The 17,546-nt window shown below is 34.8% G+C and overlaps 1 protein-coding gene across 1 annotated transcript in view; it reads right to left on the reverse strand.

Annotated features, from left to right (window-relative positions):
* Positions 1 to 17,546, reverse strand: part of EPHA6 (EPH receptor A6) — an 860,810-nt gene that overhangs the window by 477,639 nt on the left and 365,625 nt on the right. The window contains 1 exon segment of the mRNA XM_088794040.1: positions 8,962 to 9,297. Coding sequence (XP_088650166.1) covers positions 8,962 to 9,297 — 336 coding nt within the window.

Below are 17,546 nucleotides of genomic sequence, written 5' to 3' on the forward strand. Positions count from 1 at the left end.
TAAGTTTTTAAAGAGAAAATGAAAGGAAAAGTACACTTCTATCCCTATAGATGTATTTATCATCCTTGATAATACTTACTTGCTTTAAGAAAGGTTACTTAAGAAATATGTAAAATGGATCACAATTTAAAAGGATGAACACAAATTATTTAATGAGTCATGCCATAATTAGTTTGAGGGGAAAAAAAACACTTTTCTATCTTAGGGTATACCTTGGAAGTGATTCAGTATAACAATATATAGCAGAGCACAAAGGTATCCATAGTTATAAAATCTACCCTCAGGTCTATTAGAATATCAAAATAAGTAGAATAGCATCAGACAAATTATGGAACTATATTTCCATTGTTTTTGTTTTTAATTTTTCATTCCTAAAAGCTTTGTTCACTGCCTAACAGAATAAATGTGTGTCACACAACTAGGCTCTCTTTCATAAAAATAGATAAATATCAACATTCACTGCCTGTCATATCACTATTTAATAATTTATTACTTATATGCATTTTAAGGACTTGTGTACTAAGTAATATATCAGGTACTCAGTTCTTGAAAATATATTATTGAATCAGATATTATATTTAATTCAGTTTGTTTGTTTTACTTAGGCAAACTCTCACTTCTAAATCTTAGAGAATGAATGATTGACTTGCTGACTGCTCCACAGTAGGCACCACATCTCAAACACTCAAACATGCGTCTTCTTTTCCCTACATGGCATACAGCACAGCACTCAGCATGTCATAGTCACAGACTATATTTGTCTGCTGACTAACACATGGAGGTAAATGGGAAAAACAGTGATGATACTATTTTGTAAAATGTTTCCATGGCTGGCTTGATGAGTGTGTGGCTTAGCAATTGCACGGCTCCCTGATTCTGCTTAAGGTTTAATGCTCAGCTACTGCCATCTTGAAATTCTTAATACTTTTATCTTTGAACTCATGTTTTCCAAGTGAAGTTTGATGGGACATGAATGTCCCAATCATGAAGTTTGGGTGGAGCATGCACTAGGAACTTGAATCATCAGCTCTAGGCAAGGTCCAGCCTCTGGATACCTCCCCACATTCCTGGGATGTGTTTTACTGGGCACACTTCCCTGCTTTCCACCACGCAGTCTCCCAGTCCCTGCCTCACCCCTGGATGGCTGCCAACCTCCACCTGGGGAAGGTGACTGGGTAGACCTCTGAGGAGGGAGGATCACATTCCTGGAACCCTTTCCTCCAGTGGGGTTTTGGGTATGTGCACAGGAAAGGTCTAAGTTAACCCTGGGGAGAGTAGAGCTGTGTGTGTGTGTGTGTGTATGTGTGTGTGTGTGTGTTGGTTATCTCTTTTTTGCAGAGGCCACATCTTAGCAGGGGCAAGCTTCTCACCCACCACATGCAAGTAGCCAACAGTTTCTGGGAAGGAGGTTTAAAGACCCTTGGGGTTCTCCATTCCACTGTGGGTTTGGAAGGCCCTGGGAAACTGGGGGCATCTTCATTCTTCCTATAAGTATCCCCACGCAGTGGGAATGCTCCCTTTGCTGACTCAGTGCTCCGGGGACACTCTCTCTTGCTTTTTCCAACCTGAGTCTGGCTCATGTATCTGTTTGAATCTGCTGGAGACACCTTTGCAGACTGGGGACGAGGTGGGGATGGGACTACAGAAAAACAATTGTGTGATTTTGATGATTTTGCGTATGAGTTAAATGTTCTTATATTTACATTTAAATGTAGCATTGAACAGTATAAAGATGAATAGTAAAGTTTATGTTAATAATCTGAAACTTTACTTTTTCTTTACTTAGAAGGACATTAAATAACAATTAAAAAGCAAGATAACAAACTGAGAGAGAGAAATTATGGAAGGAAAAAGCTTTATATTTTAGTACCTTTCATGGCCCTTTTTTCCTGCTTTTTGAACAAAGGTTCCTGCAGTTTCATTTCTCACTGGACATCACAAATTATGTAGCTGGAACTGACTGTTTTAGAATCCAAACCAAATAGAAAAGTGCTGAGGAATACATGGAAGAAAAAAACAGCTATTTAATCTAAAGATGCTAAATGGAATTTTGGTCTGATTAAAAAGGTCAGCATTAGTTTTCAATCTTTACAAATTAAAGTATTTTTTAAGTGTGAAGACATTTTATATTTTAATAAAGATCAGAATAATCTGTCAACATTAAAAATCTTTGTTTTATTTTTTCACATTAATGGCTTTCCAATTATTACTAATATTTATTTTTTAAAGTAAAAGAGGATTTTAGAAAATAGTTTTAAAAACCTAGTCTTTAATAGTAACCACATATCAGTTATCCAAATCAATTTGTTTTACAGGCAAAATTTAGTTAATAAAATTAAATTGACTTCCATTTTCAAAGCATAGAACTACACTGAAAATGGGCAATTTGCTAGACATTTGTCTAACCATAAAGTAGAAATTTACTTCATATAATATAGATAATGTAACGTGATCATTTATACTTATCTTCACTGCTACCCAGGTTTAGTTTAACAGGATTTAAAATATTTAATAAATAATCTCTACTACTATTTTTAATTTGTATAGACAATGCCATTAAAAATGTTAATGTAGTAGTAGTAATCAAAAAAGCAATAAGATCTCATTATTTTATATTAAAGAAAATACTTCGTCAACTTCCCTGCAAAATGTGCAAATAAGAATTCCTCAGAGAAAGAGCTGATGTAAAAGCCAACTGCTTAAAATCAAGTATAGGATTAAACACATTTTTCCAGCAATGTATGATCAACAAGGTAAAACATGATTGCTATTAAAGGATGGCTTAGTGTTGATGAAAACATTTTGTTACAAATTCTGTAAGTATAGAGTCAGAGGATTTCGTGAGCATGAAATTTAGTATATGCTAAAGAATACATATGAATGATATTTTCTTGTTACTTTCTAGACAAATTCCTGGTTAAATTTAAGCCTTTGTCCTTTTTATTCCCACTGCCTGTAATAGTCTTCTTTTATATATTCACAGTTTACGCTGCCATTTATACTCTGTTCAAGTATTATGTTATCAAGAGGGGTGTTTTTGGTTTTCCTATATAAAAAGCCCTTCTCCTCGTTACTTCCATTTCTCTTACTCTGCTTAGTTCTTCTTCACGGGACATTTCATTACTCGACACAAAATACAATCTCCATGAAAGCAGGGACACTGTTAATCGTTTCCCCCTTTATTGCTACATCCCTAGAACATAGGACAATTCCCAGCAGATAGTAAATGTTCAATAAATATTTTTTAATGAATTAATTAAAAATTAACTCCAACCATCTCCAATTTCTGTTAAAGAAGTCAACAGAGAAATATTAAGTTATAGACAATGCAGGTCGAGGCTATTCTTAGTCAAATAACACATCATCCTTACTATCAAGAAGCTTATATATTGGTCAGGAAAGCAAATTATCACAAAATATGATTATAGTCCAGCGAGGTAGAAACATGTGTGCCATGATATATATAACTGACAAGGAGCAGTTCAATTCTGTACTTGTTGGCTGAGAGCTGAGTCACTGAGTAACCTCAGCGAATTAATTGCTAAGGTTTATGGGACTTTTCTGTATTGTTCCCTTACTCAAGACACGCATGACACAAAGGCACTAGACTTGGCAGTAATTTGATGTTTCTCAGCAGTAAGAACAAAGTTTATAATCATCCAGACTCTATTATAATTTAATAATCAAATGGACCACAAAGTTATCTGGTTATGATGAACTAGATTGATGTTTCAATAATGCTCCATAAATAAAATATTCAGAACACTTTTCAGAAGAGAAACACTGTTCCTAAGGAGATAGGAAAATTTTAACCTTCAATGTAAGGTATCTGTGTTTTTATATATGTAATTTTCTTATGTCTAAGAAATATGAAAAATACAAATAGTATAGCATGTCTTATTTTAAATTATAGTTACTGCCTTTTTTAAACTTACCATGCCACTGGCTTTCTTCAGGATAATTTTGGTAAGCAATTAAAACTTTTATCCTGATTTTTTACAATTTTGAATAGATTTGCACAGATTTTAGAAAATAAAACATTTGCTGTCAAGAATTTTAAAAACATAGTGAGGACTGTGAGAGATAAAGTACATCAAAATAAAGATATAAAGGTGAATGAATGTTTACAGTGTCCCTAATTAACTACTCCGGCAACACGCTAAAGGCTAGCATTTGAAATAGACTGTTTCCAAAATGCAGTGAATTGTAAATTAAATAGACATCTCAAGTTTATAAATATATGCATACTTTTGTTGATTTAAATCTATTTTCAATGTCAGTTCAATTAGTTATTGCTGCCTGAGCAAATACATGAAATCTGCGATCAAAATGTGAGCCTGTGGCAAGACCTATACAGAATAGCCACCCAATGGCAGAGATAGGAGTGTTGAATGTATATTTCAAAAAGCCAATGAATTGGACAACCTGCTTCTGACAATAATTGCTTTAAAGACCCGTTAGCAAATATCAGCAGAATTGGTTTGTAATTTAACATGTCTTTCACTTTGAACATGGTCCCTAAAGGTTTTTGCACATGTCAGGATATCTACAAACACAATTTGTTTCAGGTTGACTCTCCATGATTACCATTTTCCTGTACTGTTTCTGACCAGAATAATTCCTTTCATAGGACCACACATTCGTTTTCCTTTGCACTGAAGATTAAAGTCAAATGTTTTCCAGGTGTTGCTTTTTTGTTTTGCTATCTAAATGAAACCCTTTGAAAGACCTAATAGACTTTGAAAATACAAGGTTACAAATATAGCTCTTTGGGATTATAGAAGTCAGTTAATTAAGGTTTATTGCAAAGATTTCTAATTATGAGAGTGATGGTCTTAAATCTATAATCTTATTTATCCAACTAGAGTCCGAATAATCAAAGAATGTTTCATATAACTGCAGATAAGTGGTTCTAAGTGATTTGGCAAAAAGAAAATCTACATTTGTTTAAAGGTAAACAGATCACAAACAATTAAGTCAGGGTTATTTAAAGGGTTTTCCTTAATATTTCTTACATATGAGAAAAGATGTATACATATAGTCATTACATGAGAGAAAAGACAATTCAATGCAAATGTCCTTGTTATCCTCATGTTCTACCCGGTGCATACACACAGCAGTAAAATCCTAATTAATACATTTGTCTATATCTTTTGGTCTCTAATAGTTTATTTCCTTACTTATACAAGTGTTACCTCATGAACAATATTATTATTATGCTTATTTTCTTTTCCCCACTTGTGGCCCTGATAATATATCAGGATTTTGTGGTAAGTGCTAATTCCCTAAGTTGGCTAAGTTGCAGACACCTATTCATTTCTCCAAATTTTAGGTTAAATCTTCAGTTTCTTCCTAAAATCCTTCCACACCTCTGCACCAGACCAATTACTTAGATACTTTTGATACTTTAGTCATCAGTGCTTAATCCCTCAATTGCTCAATCTTTGCTTGGTTCCATCTACTCAGAATTTTTTCCCTGCTCCCAGTCTCATTTTGCCTCGTCACATTCTAGTCATCTCTCAGAACAGAACTTAATTTAAACGCTCTCTCCTCAGGAAGACCAGCACTCACCCTGCAGACCTGGAGAATATATGCTGTTAGAGTGCCCTGAGCTTCTCTGTGTGAGGACTCACCCACAGTATGAATTACAAAGCTGTCAAGTTATTGGTTTATTATCTGCCTCCCCACCAGAGTATAAGGTTCATACAGACTCACTCACCATTGTATATATGTTTAATAAATTTATGAATAACAAATACCTTTTTGCATTTAAGTATAAAAACAATGATATGTAACCTTCAGATAATGAAACACATCATTTACTGTGGTCCCTTTAGTCCAATGAAATTTTAATGTGTTATCATATAACTTTGGAAAGTGCCTCTCAGGCACTTAAAAGAAAATTTCCAAAGATACCCAAGTGAAATGATCAGAAATCCCTTACTCTATCTGCAGCAGTAAAACTGTTATCTTTTCAAGGTTGGCACACAGTATTGACACCTGATGTTTGGTTCTGGGACATTCCAGTTTTTACAAGCTCCTTTTTTACCCAACATTAGGATCTGACCCCTTTTGACATAAAAAGAGTAATTGATACATCCACAGGTGAATTATTTCATAATGTCACCACCTGGAATATTTGCATTTTTAAAGATGTGATTCTCTAATGTCAGAATCTTAGGCACAAGGAGAGCGGGCCTTCTTGGTATCTCTCAAAATTATGACATGGAGATAGTCAATCATCCATGTACGGCTGGTCATAATATTTTATTAAGCATATATGTAGCAATATTTTAGTTCTGTTTATGATCTTTATATACCTTCCAAATAAAATTTAAATATATGTTGATTTAGTACTAATCATATGTGAAAATAATCAAATTAGCAATAATTGTTTCTTAACATTCTTTAACAAAGATACATTTATTAGGGAAGATTGCTTAATAATATTATCCTTCCACAATGTGTAGTCTCAATATATGGATACCATATCTTATTCCATGCTTAATATACCTTCTGTCCTTATAGAAACATACTTTCAATGAATTCCCTCATTTTAAAAGTGAGTCACAATTTATATTCTATCTTTCTGCTCAGTGGGAAAGTAAACTAAATACACTTTCTTTTAATTCTAGAATGAAAGGCAGCTGTATGTGTGTATGAAATTATGTAGCATATTTACATATGTATTTTATTTACAGAGATATTGTTTTTATCCTAAAATGTACTTATTTTACCTTACAGTTAAAAATGACTTTACTGGGGTGTATTTTTTGACCAGAGAAAAAGCCTTAGAAATAATCTGCTAAAGCAGAGGGGAACAGAAGGCCCTAATCTGTTTTATCCTGAAGATACAATTGAGAAGATTTTGTTGCTACTATGGGAAAGAAGGAAAAAAAAAAGAGGAAATAAGAATTCCATTTTGAACAATCCTAAAGTAAATTCTGGATGTCAAGTTATTTGTTAAATGAAAGGGAAAATTGCATAGCAAATACAAAAATGGTGACTGTGCAATACTATCTGTCTTTGCTTTACTTATGATATGCGTATCTGAAGAGATCATCAAGGTGAACTAATTTATAATATTTTGAATAGTCACTTTCATTTCAAATATATTTTAGTAGAATATTAAACTTTTCTTCCTGTATATTTCACAGGTTTAGAATTTTTTTTTTAACTTTTTACTTTGCAGTAATTACAGATTACAGAAATTTTCAAAAAAAAAAAAAAGAATAGTGAGTTCCCATACACCTTTGACCCAGTCTTTCCCCAATGTTAACTACTTGCATAACTATAGTATTACATCAAAACCAGGAAATTGACATGGGTAAAATCCACGGGCTCCTGTATGTATGTGTGTGTGTGTAGCCCTATGTGATTTATCACATATGTAGCTTCATGTAATTACCACCATAATCAAGAATCAACTGCATCACCACTACAAGACTTCTTCCTGTTACCCTTTACCGCCACATCTCTGTGCCTCTAATCTGTAGCTCCTGGTCCCCACTAATCTAATCTCCAGGTCTATATTATGTTATTTCAAAAATGTAACATATGTGGATCATACAGTATGCCTACTTTTGAGATGGGCTCTTACACTCACCACATTGCCCTTATAGTTAATTCAAGAGCTTGTATCGATAGTTTGTTCCTTTTTAGTGCTCAGTTGTATTTCAACACTTTCAATATAGTTTTATTTCAAGTATCATCATATGCTGCATTGGTTTATGTTATGGGATGAATTGCATCCCTCCTCAGATTCATATGTTGAAGTCCTAACCTCAGTACCCCAGAATGTGACTGTACTTGGAGATAGGACCTTCAAACAGGTAATGAAGGTAAAATGAGATCATACGGGTTGGCTTTAATTCAATATGATGGTCCCCTTATAAGAACAAGAGATTAGGTTATAGACATGTAGAGAGGAAAGACCATACGAAGACACAGGGAGGAAATGGCTATCTGCAAGCCAAGGAGAGAGGCCTCAGCCTGAAATCAACCCTGCCGAGACCTTGATCTTGGACTTCTAGCCTCCAGAACTATGAGAAAATACATTTCTGTTATTTAAGTCACCTAGTCTATGGCATTTGTTATAGCAGATCTAGCGGACAAATACAGTGTATAAAAATAGCTTTGTCTTCATAAATATATTCCGTATATATGTGTACATATACAATACTTTCTGCTATAAGACAATCATTTTATAGCCATGTAATTTATGAATGCCTCTCAAAGGAAGTTTTTAAAATCTCTGAAGCTTTTTTTGTATTATGTTCTGCAATAAGTTATGTTATGGGAGAATTAAAGAGAATATATATACTTATAATATAATACATAGCTGTATTCGCTCCTAACTATGTTGCACTAAAAATGTATAGTGTTATAAAGGGAACATTTAACTGAAAGCATATGGATTTTTTTAAAATGACAGTTTAACTACTTTTTACAAACTGCTCCTAAACAACAGCATTTGAACACATTTCTGGATAGTTTTTGCTATTTCTTTTCAGAGTGGATCATAGTCAAGCATGTTGGCTGAAATCTTTTTACAATATAGATATAAAATAAAAGTAACAAATTCTTACTATTTGCTTTATTTGATATGGAAAAGGGATGGCAGCATAATGGGGCAACTGAATTTCAATTCATTTAGCAACATTTCATTTATGTCTAACGTTCACTGGTAAGTAATATGGACTTACTCATTCAGCTATATTGGTATAGGAGTATATTTTAAAAAATGCATAGACAATAGAGGGAAGCATGTATCTAATCATACTACTAAGAAGTAATATCAAAAATACATTTCTGCACCTTTGGAAACAACCACCACCAGAAAATCACCTCTGTAGCGTATATAGTATACAATTGCACCTTAGTGAATATAGGCCCACTGACGATATTACACATCAAAAAGGAATTATGGGTCTGTATTGAGAGAATAGCAGTGGAACTTACCGTCTTGATCTGTGGTCACCGTAATAGCTGTGTATGGCTTGGGAGAAAAACTCAACTCAGACACTCCATTCGTGGCTTCTATTTCAAAGGTGTAATTCACGTGGGACACGAAGTCCAGCACTGTCACAGAATGGTTGGTCAGGCCAGTGTGTCTTGGGATGAAGCGGAGTCCTCCGCCGCAGTCCTCACACGGGCTGCTGTCTAAGCCACATTTCTTACAGAGTACACTGTACGTGACATCTTTTCTCCCTCCTGTGTCACTTGGTGGGCTCCATTCCAAAATAAGGGCTGTTTCATTGATGCTAAACACCACATTCCTAGGAGCTGAAGGTGGCCCTAGAGAAAAGCAATTGAAAAAACAAATGTACATGTATAGGACAACGAATTGCAGTGCTAACTTGAAAACCATCAATAAACACTTGTTGGTCTTTTATACTAGTTTGAGCTCTTTCTTCTGATGGGAGCCATAAAAAACATGTGGTTAAAAACATGAGATTTAGTCCAGTAAGAGAGTCAGTCTTTAGGGGTGAAGATAATCTATAATCTAACATTTTGGCATGTGAATGTCAGTATTTAACATCAAAAGCCATACATCTCCAAAACATATTGTAATTATACCTTTAAGTGTGTGGACTGAAAATATACAATAACCAAACATTTTAAATTACCTTAGGGTTTTAATTACATCATAATAATTACAAAATTTAAAAATTTTTCAAAATTTTTTCAAAACTTTAAAAAGAAATAGTTATATATATACTGTGTTTCCCTGAAAATTAGACCTAGGCAGACAATCAGCTCTAATGCGTCTTTTGGAGCAAAACTTAATATAAGACTCAGTCTTATTTTATATAATACCGGATCTATAATATAATATAATATAATATAATATAATATAATATAATATAATATAAAGACCGGGTCTTATATTAATTTTTCCTCCAAAAGACGCATTAGACCTGATTGTCTGGCTAGGTCCTATTTTTGGGGAAACATGGTATACGTGTGAATGTGTGTGTGTGTGTGTGTGTGTGTGTGTGTGTATAAAACATATTGTGTTCAGTTGTTCAGTCTTCATACCATGCTTGTCCCATTTACTACCTTTGACAACACCTAAGCATCTGTTTCTCACAGGTTGATAATAAATGACCATAAATTAGGGTGGATAGTTTGGAAAAGAGGAAGAGAAAGAGAAATTTGAGGCAACACAAAGGTTTTTATCAGGGCCTTGCCAATTTTGTGAGATAAAAGTATTGTATGGAAGGGATAAAGGGAGTATACATAAGATATCATGAATAGACTTTTATTTAGATTAACTTTATTAAACACAAGTAAGTGTGCTCTTAAAAGCTGATAAAGAAACCCACACAATCCTCTTTGTCATCGAGACTCTGCATTAACCAAGTTGGTCGAAGGAATGGACGAGTATCTTCCCTCAGTCTTCTTTCTCACTATTTTCCCTTATGAACCACACTGCATAGCGTACTTAAAACCTTTAACTATTCCAGCCTTTTCTTAAAGTTGTGTCCACAACCTTTTACACATATCTGAGTCCTTCAAAACTCAGTTTCATATCATTTATCGAACAAATATTAACTGAAAGTCTACTAGGTGCCATACAGTGCACGATGTACTATACGTGAAATACCAAAGAATCTTTTCCGTAAGAGACTATGCTTATAATTGATAGTTTGAAAAATAATTCACTGCATAAATAAATGAAATAACATTCCCACCATATTTTAGAAGGCTTTTTTTAAAGAAATCTAAACCAATTTTTAAATTTTCTGCTATTAAGAAAATTTGTTTAGAAGGTGGGAAAACTTTTCTCTGCAACATTCTCTCCATAGAAAGAAATTCACATTTTGATACAGGCTCCTTTTGGAATATCAAGATACAGATATTCATTCAATAAATATTTTTTTTAGTGACTACTGTGGTTGCCAGATACTCTACTAGATCTTGGACTTAGAGTGAACGTGATAGAATTATTCCTGCTTTCTTTTTATTTACATTTTAAGTGGATAGTTAGATAAACACATACAAGTAAAAAGAAGAATAAAATTCAAAGTATAATAAGTGCAACATGAAAATGAAAAGGAAAGGAGCTGACTTGGGAGAAACTCATTGTTGTATTGTTTGTGGGATTGTAAATTGGTGCAGCTACTGTGAAAACCAGTCTGGAGGCTCTTCAAAATTAAGAATAGAATTACCATATGACCCAATTATTCCACTTCAGGGTATTTATTCAAAGAAAATGAAAACAGTAAAAAAATATATTCATCCTATGTTCATTGCAGCATTATTTACAATAGCCATGATATGAAAGCAATCTCGGTGGCCATTGATAGGTGAATGGATAAAGAAGGTGTGACAAAAATGTACAATGGACTATTATTCAGCCATAAAAAAGAACAAACTATTGTCATCTGAAACAACATGGATGGGCCTGGAGGGTATTATGCTAAGTGAAATAACTCAGACAGAGAAAGACAAATACCATATTATTTCACTTATATGTGATTGTAAATTGATACCAAAGAATCTTTTCCAACAAAACAAAACAAATGAACAAACAGAATAGAAACTGACTCATAGATACAAAGAACAAATTGACAGTTGCCAGAGGGGAAAGAGGTAGGTGAATGGGTACAAAAGGTTAAGGGAAATATGAGGTACAAAACTCCAGTTATTAAAAAGAAAAACAACAACACCAAAAAAAAAAGAACCACCAAAAACACACACACAGCGATGTAATGTAAGGCATAGGGAAAATAGTCAATATTACTGCAATAACTTTGAATAGTGATAGATGGTTACGAGACTTATTGTGGTGATCATATTGTAAGGAATATAAATGTCAAGTTACTACCTATGTTGTCCTAAAACTAATATAATACTGTAGGTCAACTATAATAAAAAAAGGGAAAGTTGCTGAAATAAAAACTCTCAGGAGGACCAATCTGAGAAACACTCTGAGAAAGCCTTGTGGAAGACACCAGGAGGAAATACAGAGGGGTGAGAAGAATATTAGGGGTAGAAGGTATGTAGTTCTTTAGTCAAGAAAGATCTAAAAATAGTCATGGAACTAGCAGAAAATCCCTGTAGCTAGAACGCAATGGGAAAAAACAAGAAGTGCATTTTCATGAACAAGAATAGGCCAGATAATGCATGACTGCTCGGCTCACTGGAATGATTCTGCACATTTTTATACATACAACAGGAAGAAACTACAGATGTTATGTGTGGAAATAATGTGTTTATAAAGAGCACTCTGGCTGCAGTGTAAGGAACAATCTAAATGAGTAAAGGGGATTCAGCAGTGAGACCTGTTGTACAGTATCAGAGTAGCAGAACATTAGTCATAAATCTCCATGACTGTGTATTGGGTTTGAGATCTTAAGAAGTGTTATTACATCTTTTCCTTTTTCTTTTTTAATAGCTCCTGATATCAGCCATCTGATGGGCGGGGTCCTCAGCCATCCATACGTATATTACATAAAGCTAGATCTAGAAATAAGATGGTTAGTTTTCCTGAAAGGTTTCTGCATACATTGCTTTATGCCATTTCATGTTCCAGAGAGTTACAGAAACGTGTGCCTTCAGAAAGGAAAATATGGAAGAGATTATAAACTAGAGCCCAGGGACAAGCGTAGCTTTTTCTTGCAAACCTAGACTGATGCCTGGGAGATAAAGATTCATTATCATTATCATAATGTCTCTCTATAGAATGGCCTATTCATATTGTTGCTCTTTTCTCTTATTTATAATGTAAAACATGAATTATTATTCACTTATATTTCCATGGAAAGGAAGAATGTTATCAATTATGTTATGGATGTCTACAAGTATGTAACTGTCCGCTTGGAGATACTTAAAAAAAGAAAGAAAAACAGGCAGACACCCTTCTTACTCAAGGACCCTCATATCAATTTGCATGACGATTAAATAGCTTTTTAATTGCTGTTAAATTATGCCAGCTAAACTGTGATTTCATGCAAATATTAAGCTGTAATGACATGCAGTGAATCATTTACTAAGATTTAAAACTTCGAACAAAGAGAGACAATTAATTCTAATCCTCAGATTCAACTAAATTATGTGTCACTGGGCTTTTAGGAATGTGGCCTGATTGCTTTGTTATCATTTATAAATTAAACAAAGATTATGTGACACATTGAGGGGGGGAACCCTGGCAGCAATAACCCTTTTGGAGACACATTATTAAAAATTCTCAGGGATTTCCTTATGTTGATTTTTTTTTTCTTTAAAGAAAAGTACTTCACACAGAAGAAAAGCAATCTCCACACTTCAGCCTCCAGACTGACTTCATAAGAAGAGGGCAATTACTCTGATTTGCAAATAACTGTTTTCCAAGTTCATCATGTAATAAATCTTACATAAAAACTACAATTTTATTTTTACTAGTATATCTAGAAAATATATTTCCAACATCTTCTTCCCTTTTTTGGCTTCAATTTGAATTTCCCCTTTACGCTTTTAAAAAATAAAGGAATAGTGTTCTAATAGCAAAGTGATGAGAAATTCATGGCAGCACTATCTCTTCCCTTCCCAGAAAATCAAGTGGCCCTACAGCCCCCATCTTCTTCTTGGAGTAGCAGAGGGCTATGATTTCTGTTTTCTTTTTTATTTCATTTTAAGTTTTTCCATGTAAAATGCTTTTAAACAGCACAGTACATCCTGTGCAATATTTTTAGTCCCATGAGATAGCACACAGAAAAAAAAAAAAATGAATTCAGTTCTCAAATTAAGGTTCCTCTGGCAGAATGATGCTGAAACACAAGTAACACAATTTGTTTCACTTGTTGAATCCACCATTTCACAAACATTTGTTCACAGAGTCTTATTTTCCAAGAAGCATCTGGGGGAATACTAGCATTCTGCAGAACATCCTTAAATAAAGGCTGGCACAAAGGGAGAACAAACAAATTTTGTTCATATTTCAGTTACTACATCAATTGCTATAGGCATATATTTCATGTTTATAATTATAGAAATATATTAACTCATAAACAAAGATGGTCTTTTTCATATGGACTGCACTATAACTATTTACCCATTAACTCTATTGCTAATTGTGGCCTGTAGAAGCACTTTTTAACCTTAATAACAATGAAAATGTGACCCAATAATTGAGGACATCAAGTCATGAAAGGCTATTATTACCTACTAAACTATATTTTTACCAGTTCTTAAGATATTACTTGGATGTAATTTAAATGTTTTTGTTAATTTAACGACCACTGAGAATGTAGTAGTACAATTTCCTAATGAAAAGCAAATTTCTTCTTATCTATGAGTTTACAAATGAGAGAAAAATAGTTCTATGTTAAGGTATATTGAAGAGAATATTAAAACATATACAGAGGGTGCCAAATATGTATATGCATTTTAAGAGAGGAAAACTTCATTAAAATGGTAATACTCAATATATACCAATAACAAAAGATGAATACAAGTCACGTTTGGCTTCTGCAATTACAAGAGGTGCTCAAAGTGGTTACCATCAGCATCCAGACACTTCTGATTATGGTGAATTACTGCTTGAGCAATGTTGACCAAAGTGTCCACTTGTATACATTTTTTTGGCACCCCTGGTATAGTGAATGATGTCAGAAATGGAGCATGAGGGGGCATCCTTTGATTACTCCTCCTGAAGTTACAACAGGTTGAATAGCTATAATTCAGCAAAGGATTCCATGAGACACATACAAAAAAATCTGAGAGATCTGCACATCGAAACATCTGAAGGTGGGTGAATGGGGATGAACAGGGGAGGAGAGAAGGGAAAAGTGGAGAGATGGGGGCTGCAGACACACTTGGGACCTCACTGCACTACTAGGACAGGGAGGATTGAGGCTGTAGGTGCACTCTCTGTGGCCCCAGCACTCCTGCCTGAGTGATCACCATATAATATGGCTGAACTCAGTGATCCTGGCAGAGACCTTGGGGCAAAGACTGAATACAGAAGTGTGATGACTATGTTCTAGCAGCCCTCACTGTCAGGCAGAAAACAAAGCCAATGAGTCTGGCTGCCTCCCCCACCCTCTGGAGTTTGCTGCCCCCACACCCATCCAGTGTTAGCAGCAGTCCCCAGAAGAAACTGTAGCAGTGTCAGGTTAAAGAGCAGAATATCTACGGCCTTGAGAACTCGAGAGACAGTCCCTGAGCAGCAGATGCACACTACAGCTAATTCCATGACAAAAGAAGAAATATAGGGGCAAGGCAGCTGTGGTCTGGCAGTCACCATTACTCGGAGAACAAAGAAATGAACATACCAGTGGCCTCTCCCAGGCCACCCTGACTCCACCCAGCTGATCCCAGTGAGGGCACTCAGTGCACTGAGGCACATAGTTCTGCATCTGGCTGCAGGGGCAATACTGGGATTTCAGGTACTCAGAACCTCATCACCCAACATATCCTCCCACGAGGGTGGTGCCCAGAGACCGAGGTGACCTGGCCACATAGGAGACGCCCACCTCCTCAGGAAATCTTCTACTGCTAGAAGATGGAACAGGGCAAGAGAAAATCAAACACTCTAGCAATATGTATTAGAAAATGACAACAACAAGAAGACCTCTTCCTATCAACCTATGGCGGAATTCATTCCCGTAGGTGCCTAGGAAAAGAAATAATCCATCAATTAATTGGAATAACCAAGGTAACAAGGCAGCTCAGAAAGCAAATGAAATAATCATGAGAAGATAAACTTAAAGACAAGGAAATACGTGATTTAAATGACAGAGATTACAAAACAGCAGTTCCGAAAAAAACTCAACAAGTTGTAAGACAACTCAGATAGGCAGTTTAATGAACTCAGAAATAAAATCAACAAACAAGTTAAATACTTTATCAAAGAGATTTAAATTTTTAAACAGAAACAAATAGAAATTTTGGAGCTGAAAAACTCAATAAAAGAGATAAAGAATGAAATAGCCAGCTTAGGAAATAGAGCTGACCACACAGACGAAAGAATTAGTTATATCAAAGTTAGAAATCTGGAAATGACAAAGACTGAGGAAGAGAGAGACTTGAGAGTTAAATGAAAGAACTCTGCAAGAACTATCTTACTCTATCAGAATAGCAATATAAGAATAAGGGTATATCAGAAGAAGAAGAAAAGGAGGAGGGTACACAGAGTATATTCAAACGAAGTCAATGAGAACCTACCAAACTTATGGAAAGACCTGATGCTCGAATCCAAGAAGCAAACATAACACCTAGTTACCTCAATCTCAACAGGTCTTCTTCAAGGTACATTGTCTTGAAACTGTCAAAAATTAATGACAAAGAAAGAATTCCAAGGCAACCAGGGAAAAGAAGATGGTAACCTACAATGATATTATCATCAGATTTTTTAGCAGAAACTCTACAAACTAGGAGGAATTGGAATCAAATATTCAAACTATCAAATATAACAAAAATCATCAGCTTTATACGGAATCACAAAAGACCTTGAGTAGCCAAAGCAATCCTGAGAAAGAAGAATAAGACCCAACGTATCACACTCTCTGACTTCAATTTATACTACAAAGTGACAATTATCAAACAGCATGGTATTGGCAGAAAAACAGACACACAGACTAGTGGAATAGAACTGAGAACACAGAAATAAATCCACTTATATGGGCAGATAATTTTTGACAAAGGAGCCAAAGACATACAATGGAGAAAAGAAAGCCTCTTCAATAAATGGTGATGGGAAAATTGGAAAGGCACATGCAAAAGAATGAAACTAGACTGCTATCTGTCACCATATACCAAATTAACTCAAAATGGATCAACGACCTAAACCTAAACCTAAGATCTGAAACAATAAATTGCATAGGAAAAAACATAGGTACTACTCTATTGACCTTGGGATCACAGAGGATATTATTAATTTGACCTCAGAGGCAAGGGAAGTAAAAGTGAAAATAAATGAATGGGACTATATCAAACTAAAAAGATTCTGCACAGCAGTAGAAACCGTCAACAAAACAAAGAGAGGAAACCAAGCAAATGGGAGAAGATATTTGCAAACAACCTCTCCAATAAAGGGCTAATATCCAAAATATATGAAGAACGTGTACAACTCTACAACAAAAAAACAATCAATCCAATTAAAAATGAGCAGAGGAACTGAACAGATACTTCTCCCAAGAAGACCAATAGCCAACAGATATGAAAAAGCACAACTTCACTAACTATGGAAATGCAAATCAAAACCACAATGAGATACCACTTCATACCTATTAGAAAATCTATTACCAACAAGACAAGCAATAACAAGCTTGTGGAGAAAAAGGAACCCTCATACACTGTTGGTGGGAATGCAGACTGGTGCAGCTGCTAATGGAAAACAGCATGGAATTTCCTCAAAAACTTAAGAATAGAATTTCCATATGACCCAGCAGTCTCTCTTCTGGGTAACAACCCCAAAAATCTGAAAAAAATTATCCATAAAGACATATGTATCCTTATGTTCATTGCAGTATTATTCACAGTGGCCAAGACATGAAAACAACCAAAGTGTCCTTCAATAGACGATTGGATAAAGAAGATGTGGTACATATATACAATGG

Source organism: Rhinolophus sinicus, chromosome 17 (genome assembly GCF_057876585.1).
Source record: "Rhinolophus sinicus isolate RSI-liver-muscle chromosome 17, RSI-T2T, whole genome shotgun sequence".
In the NCBI taxonomy this organism is placed as follows: domain Eukaryota; kingdom Metazoa; phylum Chordata; class Mammalia; order Chiroptera; family Rhinolophidae; genus Rhinolophus; species Rhinolophus sinicus.